The 17004-nt window shown below is 37.9% G+C and overlaps 1 protein-coding gene across 2 annotated transcripts in view; it reads left to right on the top strand.

Moving 5' to 3' along the window:
- DISC1 (DISC1 scaffold protein) overlaps window positions 1–17004 on the top strand; it is a 211521-nt gene that overhangs the window by 81188 nt on the left and 113329 nt on the right. For both annotated transcript variants that reach the window (XR_008436078.1, XM_053972179.1), the window contains exons 7-8: window positions 10856–10910; window positions 15368–15470. Coding sequence is in view for 1 of the 2 variants with exons in the window: in XM_053972179.1 (XP_053828154.1) it covers window positions 10856–10910; window positions 15368–15470 (158 nt within the window). In the remaining variant the exon portion in view is untranslated. The remainder of the gene's footprint in view (window positions 1–10855; window positions 10911–15367; window positions 15471–17004) is intronic.

Genomic DNA, 17004 nt, shown 5'->3' with positions numbered 1-17004 from the left:
ACTGCTGAGCTGCAAGATACTCTGTATTTATTCTAGCAACATTGTGCTTGTCAGTAAAGTCCTGCTATAATGTGGTTTTGAATAATTATTTGTTGGCTACATGAATTGCATTCGGCACTGGAGTAACACAGGCAGGGCTAGCATCTCTTAAGACAATCTGTGCTGTAATGAATTGTATTTGGTTGCTTGCAGCTCACTAAAAGATAAAAAATTATTCAATATATTGAAGCAAGCTTCCAGGAACGTGAGAGGACATATTAAACAAAGAATACTTGCCAAGTACTTGCCCTTCTGTGTGCAGGAGGAAAAGAGCAAGTCAAATGTAACACTGGGATGAGCATTGGTTCTAAGCTTATTTTTCTTGTTGAGTGTTGTTGTTTTGTCAGGAGTGTTCTTTGTTTTGCCTTGTTTATCTTTGGTATGTGGTGAACTTTTTAAATAGAAAGAGCCTTTGTCAATACCTAAAGCATGCTTTGAGTTTGAAGAAGTAAGAAATGTTAGGCACATTACCCTGGGACCTTACTTGAGGGCTGTTGGAAGACACGGCTAAAACCTGCTAGTTAATGGGCAAAGAAATATGTTTTGACAGGGAATTCTCACTGAGGTTGAGACTGCAGAATGTGGTCGTTTTGCTCATCCAGACGGGCTTAATTGCTCTTAGTAAGCTAAAGGGTATAATCATTATTTTAAAATGGGGAAATTGCAGGGCAAAAGCTCAGTTCACTTGTATGGGGTTGTGTGGAGATGCGTTTAAAAGGTGGGAGCAGCTGGTGTTGTGTGCACTGTGACACATGCCAGTGTTTTCACTGAAGACAACACACTGAAATTACAGGAAAATGGGTCTGGGTGTTTCAGCATGAAGTACTTTCTTCTGGAGATTGCAAAAGGTATCCAAATATATAATTTTCATATTCACTACTGGACACCATTTTAGAAATACATGTTTTTAACTAGTGTAACTTGGATTTTCTAATTATAAAATAAGACCATATTAATTATTTGACCTATTCACTGCAGTATCTGTTAGTTCCTTTATTTGTTTCTTTCCATTTCACAATACAAACTAGGGAAATCTGTTTTACTGCAGTTCATATTTAGTTTCATTTTGCAATTTCTTTGTTTTATCCATATCTGCAGACACATGTGTTCTTGCAGCATGCCATTCTTAAAATAAATTGCACAGTTCCATCTGGACTATTGTCTGGGCACTGATTGCTGGTTGAAATAAATTCAATTATATACCTTCCAAAATATTTGAATGCTCCACCTCTTCTTCACACGGAACAGTTTTTGATTAGTAGGCGTTTGTTCTATGGTGGGTTTGTGGGACCATCTGAAGATAAGGAAATTCTTTGTTATGTGTATTAGTTATTAGAGGGTGGCCAGTGGTTCAAGGAACTGAACTTGAACATTTATGCAGCCAGTTCACTCTGCTTTTGTGATGCCTGGAGTTTATTTGAGAAAGATCAGTTTGAACTGAAATATGGGGTGTAAAACTTATTTGTTGGAGTATACTCAAAGTATTCAGCAACTTCAATTGAGGACAAAGCCTTATAAAGGCAAAAGAGGTGGGGTTTTTTAGAGAACTTGGTTTACTTGAGTAAAGTTGGAAAAAAGATTTCAACATAGTTTCACATGCTAACTTAGGAAAGCAGCATTTAGAATGGGCTGTCATGTTTTGTCATTAGGAGAGACTGCTTGCTGCTGTTCAGGGCCCCACTGGAAAGTGTTCTTCTTGTGGGTAATTAGGTAGAGAGGGCTCACAATCTGGCTGTACTCAGGAATGTGCATTCTCCAAAAACCTATTTGTGTTTCCTTCTTGCTGGTTGGTGGAGACATCACAGTGATCTTATTGATGACCTCAGTGGGAATCTGACGCTGTCCATCTTGCCACTTTACTCCCAGGAACTGGATCTCTCAGACATGTCCTTTGACTTTGCTCTTCTTGATGGTGAAGCTGGCTTGCAGCAGAATCTGGATGATTCTCTCTCCTTTCTCAAATACTTCCATTGCCGTGTTCCCCACACAGTGATGTCATCGATGTACTGCAGATGTTCTGGAGCCTCACCCTTTTCCAGTGCAGCCTGGATCAGTCCATGGCAGATGGTGGGGCTGTGCTTCCACCCCTGGGGCAGTCGGTTCCAGGTGTACTGCACACCTCTCCAGGTGAAAGCAAACTGAGGCCTGCATTCTGTTGCCAGAGGAATGGAGAAAAATGCGTTAGCAATGTCAACAGTGGCATACCACTTTGCTGCCTTGGACTCCAGCTCGTACTAGAGTTCCAGCATGTCCAGCACAGCAGTGCTCAGCGGTGGAGTCACTTCATTCAAGCCACGATAGTCCACAGTCAATCTCCATTCTCTGTCAGACTTGTGCACAGGCCAGATGGGACTGTTGAAGAGTGAATGGGTTTTGCTGACCACTCCTTGTGTCTCCAGCTAACAGATCATTCTTTGGATGGGGGTCAGGGCATCCTGATTAGTTTGGTACTGCCAGCAGTGCACTGTCGAGGTGGCAATTAGCACTCATTGCTCTTTCACCTTCAGGAGTTCTACTGCAGATGGGTTTTCTGATAGTCCAGGCAAGGTGTTCAATTGCTTAATGTCCTCTGCCTCTACAGCCACTATCCCAAATGCCCACCTGAGTCCCTTTGGGTCTTTGTAATAGCTGTTCTGGAGGAACTCCCAGTTTCTTATCAAATATCATAATCCAGCTTGAGCCTTGATAATAAAATAGTCTCATTTTCTGCTAGTCCCATACCTGGGTTTGTCTTTGACAAGGCCATCATCTTGGCTTTCTTGAAGTATTTGACTACAGTCTTTTGTGAGAGACTAAGACAAGTCATAGGTGAAAGAAGAGATCTGCCTCATCTTTTGTGAGGTGACTGATTAGGAGGTTCATCTTTCTTATAGATAGATATGTGTTTTCCTCTCCATTTTGTCTGCCTAGGATTAATTTCATTCCTTTGTTCTTTGCCTAGGATAGAAGGGTAGAGTTCATGGGCAAATGGCTTTGTTTCCTTTCTTGTGGCAGCAACTCTAGGAGGAGCTATGTGTTGAAAGCCTGGTGTGCCGTAAAATGTCTGTGCTTGGGCACATGAAGTGAATTTGCTTTCTGTGAAGGTGCAAACGTGGCTAAGAAGTTCATAATGACTGATCCCACTGGAGGATGAGAGGGGACCCCTGTTGGAAGGAGGGAAAAGTAGACTTCTGCAAAGTCTACTCGCACACTGTAGGCACTGGCCTGCCTTGGGAAGAACAGGGGGGATTAAAAACAGAGCAGGGAAAGGAAAAAGCCAGTCTTCCAACATGAAGGACAGAGCCATTGCTGTCAACCTGAATTGTTTTGGAGCAATCTTAAAGGCAGTTCTTTGTCCTTCCAAGCAGTGTTATAGAAGGAAAAAGTCGCAGCAGAAGGATAAGTAACAGTTTCTTGAGTACCTATGTGTATGGTGTAATGAGGAATCTGGTTTTCCCTGCTGAGCATCTGGTTCCCCCTAATTGCTTGAGCAGCATCCAGTGGGACATAGCAGCCTATAAAGCCCAGGCCACATATGTGCTGATTCCTCTGGGTATGTGCACAATGAGATTTACTTCTCTTCAGGGAAAAATGACCAGCTGTCTCAATCAATATGTGATACTAAATTAGTTTGTATATAATGAAGAGAAACAGCAAGCAACAATATCCAGGGAGAGACCCTTTCAGTCAGTGAAGTAAAATGAATGTTATTCTTAGGGGAATAAGAATTATTAGGGGAATTGCAGCTGCTGTGGGCAAGCTCTAGTTTTTGTGCACTCCAGACAAATGTAGCAGAAGAATGGGAATCTATTGATACGTCAGAAAATCTGGGGAAAGTATTAGTTAGGATGTGATGAACTGCTCCTACAGATAGCTGTTTGATTGTCCTTTTGTTCTCATTCTGATGCTCCTGTTCCTGATAGCAGCTGAAGCAACAACTGCTTTAACTGCCCTGCAGCATCAGCTGGCAGAAGAGTGGTGAAAAATCCAGCACATAGGAATGGTTTGGTTGGTTGAAACAGCCAGCTGGTTTGGCTGTCTGAATGGTGATTTATAGGACCAGAAGATTTCTCAATACAAGGCAATAAAATTGAGCTTGTTGTGATGATTAAAGATGCCAGCATCATCTTCAGGTGTCTATGAACTGATTATTTCTGTTGGAATGATTTTATGTAAAAACCCCAAAACCATACTGAGATTCTGCCTTTGTCCTTGTATTGCTGGCATTTAAAAAACCACTTTATTAATAAGTCTTATAAAAAATTGTGACATGTCATCCAGTGTCCTGATTTTTCTTTAGATTTCCTAACTGGAGCTACTGTCTGACAGCACTTAGCATAAGAGTTGACTCTGTTTAGAGTTTTTATGTATGCAAGAGCTGAGCAGGATGATGAGTTTTTAAAGTACACTTCCTATAGGTGTAAGTCTTTGATAGTTGACAAAGGCAAGTACAGTCACTGAGCGACCCATGAGTCAGTGAGAAACCCTATTGGTAACCTGAGGTTATACAAACATCGAGGAAGTGTATTTTCCAGTTCTCACTTGAAAAAGTCTGAGTGGGGAAGCACATGTATTGAATGATGTAATCCTTGATATATAGCAACAGTGAAGAAATACTGCTCTGCAAATGATAACTTGAACAAGAGCAAATTGATCACTGATCACTCAGAAGTAGGTGCATAATTTCGGGTTCTCATTCATATTCCTTCAAAACTTAGTAGATTGAAATGTGCAGAAGGTGCAATGCTCCTGTGCCTTGAAGTACATCTCTTGATAGTTGTTGTCTCAGATCAGATTAATTTTTGAGGTTGGAAGTTTTCCAAGGTGAGACTTTGCATTTTACTTCTAATTCAGGTGACTAGTCCTTGCAGCTGCCAGAAATTTCATTTTTATTATGAATTAAACACAACTTTTCTCTCCTTGTATTTAATGTCCAAGTCCTTTCCTCAAGAGCACTTTCAGGTTTAGATAGAGAAATTGAATTTTTACCACATCAGCTGAGCAGAAATTTTGTATTTTTATAATTTTTAACTAGCTCTGTCATCATATAGAAGTTTTCTGTGGGCTGCATTATTGAAGAAAAAAAATCAGTTTATTTGGAAAACGCTGACTTAGGTTTAAAGGGTGGTTTTACTTCCCATTAAAAAAATGTGCTGCTGTGAAAATACAATTAAGTCCCATGGATCATTGCACAAAGATGAAAAGGAACTTAAGTGCTTGGCTGAAAAATTGCTTTCTCGGTATGGTGATGCTCAGATGTGTAGCTCAGACAAGCTTATGAGACAATCACATATAATGAAAATCTTGTTATCCCATTTCTTTCTTGATTAGATAGAATCAAATTCTGTGGTAAAGAGTTTCCAAAGAGAACAAAAAGTGGTGGTTTACCTTAGTGCATTTAATGCATTCTAGCCCTGAATGTCCCTAATTGAGCAGATGTAGGTCTTGTCCTGGTAAAATCTGCCCATGGTATCTGTAAATAATAATCTGTTGGTTTTCCTCAAGAAAACTTTGGTAACAAGTATGTTTTCTTGTTTTTTTTCCTTTAGTCCTAGTTGTACATGTCTAGCTTAAGGATGCCTCTTGTTAAATATAGTTTTGTTCAAAGATCTTTTTTTATGACTTGGTTTCAAAACTTTGAGATATGCCCGTTGAGGGAACTACAAAAATACAAGGAAGTTATTGATTGATATGATTTTATACTGTGGATTTATTCCCTAAAGGCACAGTGAAGTCCATATACTGAAGACTTTTGGTGTATTTTTGCCTTGATGTAGACTCTAGCAGACATTTACACCAAAGGTTCCCCAAGTAACACTTGTGATTGTTTCTTTTGCAAGGGACTCGACAAAAGGTTTTTTTGAAGGTCAGCTTCTGTTTGTTGTTAAAAGCAAGATTACAAATGTAACAAAGTGTAGGGCTTGGTTTATATATTTTCATCTTCTAAGATGTGACTTCAGAATTGGAGGAAGAATCATGTTAGAAGACATAAAGCTGTAAAAGCCATGATCTCTGCAGGTTGTGATCATGAGAATGAGGCTACTGTTTGCAGGTAGTCTCATTACCCAGGACCAAATTCAAACTGTAAACTGTTTAAATTTGCTGGTTTTATCTAGAAAGAAATACATATTCATATGAATTGAGGGTTCAGCCCATGATGCTTTCTGCATACAATCTGAGCGTGGGCTTCTAGGCTGTTGTTCTTGAATTAAATATGAAGAAATTCAAATATAGGTAATTTTAAATTGTTCTGACTTGTGCTTAGTTTTAAAGAAATTAAAGTGCTTTTTGCTTAAGCACTGTATTGTGGTGTGGAGACTGGGAGTGTAATGACAAGATCTACAGTAATTTTTTTAGGTGACAGTAATGTAAAGGAGAATACCTGCTGTTAAAGGACTTTTTACTTGTCTTTGTGTCTTCAGGCAGGGATCAGAGTGGCAGCTTAGTTTCTCTATGAAAAATAAGAATTTTTAGTGCAGGATTTATTTGTTTTATGTTGTTATCCTGTGTGTGGTATGTTCTGTTGTGTGGATACAAAACTAAATTCTGACTGCGCTTTTTGTTGCTGTATAAAAATTTCATTATTAATACAGGACCTGTTTCTGTGTATATTTATATATTGAATGTGGAGAACAGCATGAATTGCCTTTTTCCCATTTGCATTCTTTGATTTTTTTTCTTAGGAAGCAAACCATAAATACATAACAGCTTGGTATGGAAAGGGAAGTATACTAGCATAGTGGAAGGAAAGACATTCAGAAACATGCCTTCCTTTTGGAGAAAGCCATTCTTCCCAGTATTGTGCTAGTTAGCCTCCCTTTGAACAAAGCCACTTCCACAGTATCTGTAATTCCTGCATGCAAATTTAAACTTCTCAGAAGATTCTTTAAAAGGCATTTTATACAGTATCTGTTATATCGTGACACTTAATATCCTCTGTGGTAATGTGGGAAGCTGTGATAGAGTGCGGGATGTGGGAACCAGACCACTTGATTCTTATTCTTTCTTCTGTCCCCTATTGCATTGAAATGTCTTCCTTTATTTTGCCTGCACACCATTCCCAATTATGAACATCATGATCTCAGCAGGTTCCACCTGTGTTATTACAATTAGATATACTTAGTATCTACTCTTTAATATCAGTAAAATGAGGTACTGAAAAGTTACTGCCTGAAGTGTTTGGATCTTAAAATTTTTCCCATAGTCTGTTGTTACATGCCAGATCAACTTCAGTTCCTGAACATGCAGCATTCCCACACTCTCCTGCAACTCTCCAGCCAAAGTCTGTTTTTTGCCAAAGTATTGCTTCATGTCTCATCCAGAAATTACATAATTCCTCAGCTCCTGCTTTCCTGTTTGGTCTGGCCTGTATTCAGTGATACTCTGGGACGTAGCACATGGGCATTCCTGTTCTTGTTTCCTCCTAATGGATCCCAGTGTCTGTAAGTCCATGGCATGTCATTTAAATGAAAGGCCTGTGTGGCCATCTGCATGAATGAAGATACTGCACATGATATATAGATTGCTGTGGATTCTGCGAGTGTTAAAAACCTTTATTTTCCTTCATATTTAGTCAGTTAAATTTGTGTTAATTGAATTCCTGTCTTGCTCTAGTCCTTTCATCAGCTGGGTCAAGAATTTTGCTTTTTGTGTGATAGTGTTAGCTTATACTGAATTTGAGAAGTAAGTTCTAAATGGTCCTCATAATGGATTGCTAAAACTGTGAGGAGAAGCTGTCAAACTCTTGGTTAGCTGTTCTGTCAGAGAAGAATAGCAACAAGTCAAAACTATGGACACCTTCCCAGGCAAGAATTTTGTGTTATTCCAAAGAGCTCTTTCTAAAGCCGTTTACCCTTGTAGTAATACCTAAAGCAGCTTTTAAGCAGACAGAATACCCCTCTTAAAATGAAACATGATGCTCCAGGGTGGTTGTAAAAGAAAATGCTGTTTCTGGTTCAAGTCACATGTAATAGATCATGGTGGTTAAAGCTCTTTGTTGGTAGAATGAATCAGTATTGACTGCCTGGTTACTCTTGTGGGTCATTACCTTGTCAGTTAATTGGAAAGCTTGTAAGGGGCTTCTCTGTGACAGTGTTTTGTGGTAGAAGAAAATAATCTGGGAATAAATGTAGTTATAAGCAGTTTGTAGTTGGTAATGATGGCTGGTTCGTACATGGTTTTGATTGCTGTGTGTGCATTCTGTGATGGGCTAATCTTTGCAAGGGGTAAGGGATTCTTCTGGTATCACTCTGAAGGCTAACAAGGATTTGAAACAGAATATTACTGTGAAATTTGTGCCATAAATAAAGCAAATCCACTTGTAAGAGTCTGTGTGAATGCTGTATCTGTAACAGAAGGATCTTTAAATTTGAGTCTCTGGTTAATCCAGCTATCGCTAGCTTGGGTCAAATTAATTGCTTATTAATGATATCCTTTATTGATATATGTCAGATTAATGTTAAAATGGAATTTTAACTGTAGTTCCACAAAATTATCTTACTGTAGTTTTGCTGTCATTGAAGTGGCAGCATTTGATTCCTTATTTATTTTTCAGTGACTTGTTAGAGACTCATGATAAAGAAATCTGGGTATAGAGAGAATGTTTTTTCCCACTCAGTACCTGGTCCTGAAAGTCTGCATGGGTTTGTGCATCGTTGTTAGCAATGCAGATTTGACAACTCGGTCCTTGTTTGCTGTGCTGTTTTGGATGCATTGCTTCAAAAGAGGTTAACAATTGATCTCTCTTCCTGTTAGCTGTGTGAATTATGCAGAGCAGTGAAATGTATGAACCTGGGGGGGTGCTTTCTGTGATGCAAGGAAACAGATAAGAGGAAGAGCACATGGAAGATATTTGTTAGAGTTGCCATCTATATACTGTTGTTCTTCTGGCTAAAACTGCACTTTACATTTTATTATGACCTGGGTCTTTAAAATTGAATTTTATGAGGCATTTTCAGTACAATTGGGTCAGTCACCCAGTATTCATTCAATTACACACTGCAGCCTTGCTGCTGCCCCTTGACATCTATACACAAAGGCCATCTTTTTTTTACATAACCTGACGAGCTCAGATGCCAATTGTGGGAGATGCTGAAAGTCACTGCGAGCTCCAAAGCATAAGAAAAGAAGTGGCAAAATAGTTCATTCTGTCTGGCATACCCAGAGGCAAGCAGAGAGCTGATAATGGCATCATTACACCAGCAATACTTTGTGTTTTGCACATATATTGCTGTAGAAAAGGAAGAAATTTGAGACTCTGTGAGAAATGTCATTAAACACTTTTACATAGGTACGCAGCTGCATTTCTGTTTGTTCCATTGCACAGGCGCTGGGGTGGTAATGAGGTGACAGGCCTGGCTGGGCTGTAGATAGAAAAGATGTGTGCTCCTTGAAGCAGGGTATTAGGGACAGCAATGCAAATAGATGCCTCATTAATGTGATTAAATGATACTCTGAGTTCTGCCTCTGAGGCTGTTTCACTCCTGTGTGCAGTTGGGCAAGATGGTCCAACCAGCCTTTCTCTAAGTGATCAGTAGGTGTTTGCAACTCTAACTTCACATGCTTTGGGATTCATGCTCGTGAAAATGCTGACTCTTGGAACTAGGGCTCAGTAAGTGCTGTGCCTGGGAAATAAGGGCAGGTTCTCAAATGAAACTGAAATGCATAGAAAAGAGAAATGCATAAGCAGCAGGAGCTATGTGCATGTCAAAAGAGGCAGTCATAGTGTGCTTTCTGAATAACAGCAGCTTTTGTTCCTTCCACCTGTAAAATGAATACAACACTGCCTTGTCATGGAGGAATATCACTGAAATAAATCCAGTGATATCTCTGGTACATTTGGATATTTCAATGCCTAACACTAGAGAAAAGCGTAGAAATATATCATTAGCTCTTATTTGGGAAAAATAGTAACAGTAGGTCATGAAAGAGAGTTTTTATAACGCAGGCATGAGGAAAAATTGAGATGCTGCTAATGGGGAGTGCTGTAATGTACACGTAACTGAGGTGTTTGACAGAAAAGAAAATAGCGTGTGATAAAGTAATTGAACACTGTATAAAATGTAACCTCCTAAGTCAGAGAGAGTAGAGTATTAAAGTGGCAAAAATAACCTCTCTCCTAACCCCTGATGTTTGATTTGACTTGGATTTTTGAAATTCATGTTAAAAATGCAAATGGTGGATTTATTTATGAGAACCAAAGGCACAGGTTTACTTTAGGTTTGGTAATATAAAAGTAGGAAACCTACATGCTTATATTATGTGGAAGAAAACCTTGATTTTTTTTCATATAAGCATGGGTGATGCCTCAATTTCAGCCCACTATTGCATCAATTTGGTACAAATATTTGGTAGGTTTTTATTACTCTAATGAAACTGAGTACTGATATTTCATGTAAAATTACTGTGAGAACAAGTGACTGTGGTTGAACTTTTTCTGATAGAGTTGAAAGAGGTTGTAAGAGGAGAGTAAACCGCCAGTTCTTTGTGTCAGAAATGCCTTGGTTAGGTTTTTGGATAATAGTCTAGCAAAACACCAGTCCTGGACATTGCTGGAAACTTCTAAGTTTGCTTTAGGTGTTATGATTACACAAATAATCATAATTGTGTTTTAAAGGGTAAGTAAAATCTGTGTACTTGTTAATAAAGAACTTTAAAGATGATGTTGGTTAGTCATTAGCAGCCCTGAAATGAAGTACAGTTTTTGTCTTGATATTGACTCTGTTGTGTTTGTCTGAGTCAGCTTAACACTTTATTTCCATATGAAAATGTGTCTTGTGAAGCAGGCCATGTTGAGCAGAGGTTAAGTTTTTATTTAATTTATTTTAATTTCTTTTAGCCTTCAGGAGCAGGAACAATTGTTCAACATGTCCATTAAAGAAACTACTGCCAAAGTAAGTACATGTTTTCAGTTCTTCAGAATATTTACAGAAGCAGATCATAACATACATATTGTCTTTGTTTTAGGAAGTTGGTTTTGTGGTGCTCCTTCTAAGAAGATTTTTCAGATAAATATTTTTAAGTATACACTGAAAAGCCCTCCCCAACTTTTTCTTTGAATAGGCCACATGGATTATAATTCTTCAGGAAGCAGGTGGAGTAATCTCTTCTTTCTCAGCTTTTTTACCAGTGATCAGTGCTCTTGCTCAGATCTCTATTCAGGAGCACACTCCTCAGCTTCATGGAATCATGGTCATAACTGAATGTTTCAGCTCTTAAAATTCTTAATAAGAATCTCTTACTTTCCTCTCTAACTGTTTTTGTTGGTGTGAAGGGAAGAGCATATATGAAGTACCTCTTTTCCCCACCATTTCACTAATAATTTAGCTAGCAATCTCATTTTCATATCCTTTAAATATACAAAGAAAAGTGATACAGCATATTTAGCATAATTTTTGTTTCTAACTAGAAATGTTAATTCTTTTCCTTTATCTTTCTTATTTCATGGGCTCCTTTCAAGAAGTAGAACACTAAAATTTTATTTCAGTATGACCCAGTTGCTCCATGAATGCTCTAGAAAAAAAAAAGATCCATTTACTCTAGCCAATTCACATGGACATGAAAAATATTTCTGAGTTTTGATTAATAATGAATTTATACTCTGAAATAAACTTATTTTTCACATTTTCTCTAATAGCAGTCACCTAAATCAGTAAAACTTTTATCCTTCATCATGTGTTTTTCCTAATCATCTTGACCAACACTTTCACTGTGCACTGTTAAAAAGATAATTTGAAGACTGCATCTCACAACCACTCCTTCCTTCTCTTCCACTTTATTTTGAGCTCATTTTCTCTATTCCTTGCTTATACCCACATCTTGGGAAAATTAATATAAACTATAGCAATGATTCCCTCTGTATTTTTTAAATGACTATGAATAAAGTATCAAGGAAATTGTTGTAACTGACCTGCAGCTCATCTACTAAAATGAATGAGACATTCAGTAGCTCAAAGTGATGTTTCAATTGTTTCAAGCTATTTGCAAGCTAAAACACAAGGTATGGAATTTGCCTTTTCCCCAGAAAATGTCTCATGAGGTTTTATTTTGTCACTATAGTATCTAGAGACTTTTTCAAAGCAGTTGAAACATTGGGTAACAGTAGAGAAGTCTGTGAGGTAAAATTTCACAGCTTGGATTTTTTTTTCTTTAAATTTTCAATAGATAAAATACTATTTTAGTTTTATTCCATTCCTATGTGATGACTTTTATTTGTTATAGAAGATAAATAGGAAGCATGTAGTGAGACTTCTCCAAATAATTTCCTATTTAGTTTATTCATATAATCTCATCCTATTATTTTCATCTCAAAATAAATAGAGCAGGTCTTTTAAACCTTTTTATTGTATGGAGAAAACATTCCTTTGTCAAAGGTCTGTCCTTTTCCCCTGTGCCACTGGCATTTCTATGGCCTTTTCTGCCTCATCTCTCTTGTTTTCAGCTGTGGCTGCAAAAGCTAAATTTTGCTTGCTAATGAAGGGTGTGCTACCCCTTATTCACCACCTCCCTTCAGAAATTAGTATCTGCTTTCAGTAATGGCTACATTGTGCTGTGTGGGGGACCAGGTAGACTGTTCCTTCCTTTAGGCAGTGTTAGCAGAATTTGTTTATCTTTTACAAGGTGCTGTTTTAAAGAAATATGAAGGTTGCTTAAAACTTCTTTTCTCTTGAGATGATTGGAGAGTCAATTCCAGTGCTTTACTTGCTGTCCTTGTCCCTGTTTTTACTGCTTTAGATTAACATCATAAGCTGGAAAAATGGAAGACGATGACAATGAGCAAACTTGCCTTTGATATTTTGCTGGTTTTCATCTTGATTCTGCATATCTTTTCTAACCAGCTTCCTACTGGTTTCAGATAGACTGCTTTTTTGAGTAACATTTCAGTCTGAATGCAGATTTGTAAGGTATATTCCTAAACAAGGGCCTTTTTTAAAAAAAAATCTGCTTTAAAAAACCTCAGAAACCACTGAAGAGGATTTTAAAATAAATACAGTAATACTTGTCTGCAAAAACACTACTGAAACTGAAAGAGAGTTTTTTTAGACTTTGAGGTTGTTGGTCTGTGGGTCACAGCAGAGCTGGTCACTGAGAACAGGGAAAGGGCATTGCTGGGACCACAGGCCCCTGCAGTAAGGCTGGTTAGAGAAGGATGGTGTTCACTGGAAGCCCAGGACACTGGCTCTGTGAATGTTCACCATTTTTGTTAGCTAAGAAATAACCATTCCTTAGTGGCTGAATAAGCCACTGTAATGAATAATGGGATCTGTTATGAAGATACAATAATTATAAAAAATGAAAAGAATTGGAGCTTATAGAGTAGACCTGATGTAAAGCAGAAGCAGTGCCATTAGTTCAGGGGATATTACTTTGTCTTTCCCACTTGCTCATTTTGTTTTGTTGAACTATGCCATATGATAGGTCTGAAGATTAATGTTGTTCATTTATCTACAGAATACATGTGACATAGATACAAGCAGAGGCCCAGCAACCTACTTATCTCATGTTCCAGAAGAACCATCTCCGAGTTGGAGGGGCTGCCTTTCTGCATCTGGTCCCTGCATTTTGGTCCATTAATAAAGAGTGCTAGCAAGCTTTGTTCTGACAGTGGGGCTTGCAAGTGGACAGTTCTCACTAGAAACTGATTAAGCATCCCACCTTATTTTGCATAATTGCCAAACAGCTGTCTAGTGATAATGACTTTAACTTATTACCAGCATGGGATATATTCATGCAGTTTTCCTGGAGCTGAAAGATTCCCCATCTCATTGCAATTCATTGAGCCATTCAATGCCCCTAAAGAGAGAGTGCTGCTTGGAAAGAAGTCATTAAAAACTTTCAAATTTATTTTGAATATGGGAGACAGAAATGGCCTTTGGGTTTTTTAGGCACGTTTATTCACCTCTGACAGGTTTGGGGTTTTAAAAACATTTAAACTGAATTAGCTGGTGAGTCACTTAGAAGGGGGTGCTGAAACAAATTGAAATATCTGGGAATTAAAAAATTATAGTAGGTGCAGAAGCCATATGTGTTTTTAAATTAATAGGATGACTCTGAAGTCTTTACAAGTAACAGTTACTGCTTGGAGGATAGTTCTGTTGACTCAAAAAAATTGACCCATTTATAGTTAACAGATAATCTCAGTAAAGCAAGAGGGTGTTATTAATTTTAAAAGGATTTAAAGCTAGTGTTATGTATGGATTACTATCATTTAATTGTACAAACAGATAAACCATTAGAACTATAAAGTTTTGCTCTTTAAAAAGTGCAGTGATAACTGTGCCTCTGTTAGTAAGCATGGCACTTGTTTTTGAGGAAGGAAAAGTAAAAATGAAGGAAGGCAGGGAAACTTCACTCTGGAGATTTTCTTTCACATTACATCATTTCAGAACTGGCCTGGTCCTATCTTGGCTATTGCTTTAGTTTTGGTTCCAATGAATGCAATGTTTTCTTAAGTGTCAGCTACTATTTTAAGAAAGTGTTTGGCATCTGCTTCCAGAACAAGGGATTTGCCTTAGTTCACTGAAGGGTTTTTGTTTGCTTGTTTTGCTTTCTTTCCAAAATGATGCAATATGGAGTAAACCCCAACATTTTTGAATATGTGGGACTTGGCTAAATTTTGCATGCTGCATAACCTCCTTCTGAGGTGGTAATGTACACTGAAATTTAAAATACAGAAACAGCTGAATTTCCTTTATATTTTTTTCTCTATTTTTTCTCTCTCCATGTTTTCAATACCAAACTGTATTGATTGTTGAAGGACCTCCAGTTAAAAAGATATAAAAGAAAACAAGGGAAAGTCAGAAACCTGAACCCTAGTCATGTGTGTGTCCTGATATTAAACAAAGTACAGTATCAAGCTGATAGAGCCTTGTTTGTTGCCTGTGTGAAAAATAAGGCTGCTTTGCCTTTTTTCAGTTAAAATGCAGAGCACAGTGTATTTTGTATAAAAATCAGTGCACATTGTACGTTATAGAATTTTAATCTCCAAATACTGGTTTACTTCTGCTCCACTTCAGGCATGATTATTAATGCTGAAATTGTGCAGAATTTGTAAGATGGCCATTCTTCTGTGTGCAGCCTCAGTATGTAGTAGTGAAACATGTTCTCTCTCATGCAGGTAGCTAATGCTAATACCATTCCCTGTTTTAATAATAGAATGTGCAGCGCAGCCTGGACATTTTGATTCAATGTTGGGTGTTTCTGTAAAGACATCACTTTTTATTAAGCTTTTTTACCTTGCTGCAGGATGTAATGTCATGTCTGTTAGCCAAGAATATTTGAAGCCCCATTTCCACTGCCTTATATTTTTACATGAATGAATTCTGTATTATGGCTGTCTGCCTCAATTTAGGTCTGCACGAGTCAGAAACTCTGCAATACTTTGAGGAGGAAAGTGAATGATATTGAGACTCAACTACCAGCTCTACTTGAAGCCAAAATGCTGGCTGTTTCAGGTAAGTTTTAAGTGATGAGAAGGATTAATAGTGTTAAGGAGTGTATTAAAGCAGTTATTGACCTCTTCATAACAGACTTGTTAGGGAAAGTTGTTCATGTGCTTGAGTAGATCCCTTGAAGTCATGACCAGCCTGGCAGAGCTAAACTATGGCTATACCATGCCTTGTGTAAGGTACTTCAGGTCAAGGACTCCTAAAGTTACGTTCTTAGAGTTCTCTAGCTAAGTTGAAAATGTATAGCTAAGGTATCATAACTACAAGTCTGGCTTTAAATGACACTTTAAAATGGAATACAATAATTGGCAGCTTCTGCTGTTCAGATCATTAAACAACTAATGTTGGCGTCAAAAGAGCACTTTCATCCTTGGAGCACTCTTGCATATTATTTACAATCAGTAAAAGACTAAAATGTGATTATGGAGTATGATACATAACAGCCTTACATGCCACTTGCTTGGAATTGCTGCACTGTTCACCAGGGACAAAAGGCAAATCACAGCCCTTTCTTATAAGTTGGAAGACGTGGGTTTTCTAATTCAGCAAATGTTTTAGTAGGGATCTCTCTGCTAAACACCTGCCTCAGAGAGGAAGCTGAGTAGAAGGGAATGTGGACTTGAGCACAAGGAGTTTTCCAGTGTTACACCAAGCAAAGAAAGGGTAAAGGGTTTTACATGCCAAGATGAGATGTAGCTCTCCATATGTGATTTATCTTTTCAGTTATATACAAGAATCTATATTGCACATACAAATTATTTTAAAATGAAACCTTGGGCAGTCACATGTTTTGTTTGCCAGAAGTGGATAATGTCAGGCTTGAGCAAAGTCTTAAAGGAAACTAAAGTCCAGATCCTGTATTGGTCCTGAGCATGCTCAATTTCCTTTCTTCTCATAATACCTTTTTAAAATGGAAATCCTCCTTTTTTCTTCTCTCAACCTTTAAGAGGTAAACCAGGCAATCATCCTTCTCTAGCCTTAGACTATTTAAATGTAGGTGACTTTCTGACTTTCAGAAAAGGGGTTTTATGACTTGGGAACAAAACAGCCCATAAACTGGACATGCAGTAGGAACTACGGACTACATGTAGGAAGCAGTTGGCCAGAAAAGCTGTATGTCAGTCTGACACTTGGAGAGAGTGAATGACAGCTTGAGGATCATTTCCAAAACATTCATAACAGCGTTTTATACTTGTTAGCTCTTAAAAGAAGTTGGTTGTTTCAGGAATGAATTCCAAAGTCAATTTAATGCTGCTCTTTCTATAAACTGTTTTTTACAATTGTTTGACTGCCTTTCTATGCTTTTTAAGAAGTATCAGTGCAATTTCTTTGTACTTATAAAAGGACTGTTTCTTTTTTTACTTCAGGGACTTCTAATGACTCTGAGTGGTACAATCCTAATTTGTTACTAAGGCAAATTTCTGCATGGCATGGTTAAAAATCAAGGACGAAAGGTAATTTGGTGACAGTGGATACTGCAATTTTTTTACCTTATCGTAAGATACAGATACATTTAGTCAATGTAGTGGCACTTGTTTAT

Source organism: Vidua macroura, chromosome 3 (genome assembly GCF_024509145.1).
Source record: "Vidua macroura isolate BioBank_ID:100142 chromosome 3, ASM2450914v1, whole genome shotgun sequence".
In the NCBI taxonomy this organism is placed as follows: Eukaryota; Metazoa; Chordata; class Aves; order Passeriformes; family Viduidae; genus Vidua; species Vidua macroura.
This window is presented reverse-complemented; position numbering and strand designations above follow the sequence as displayed.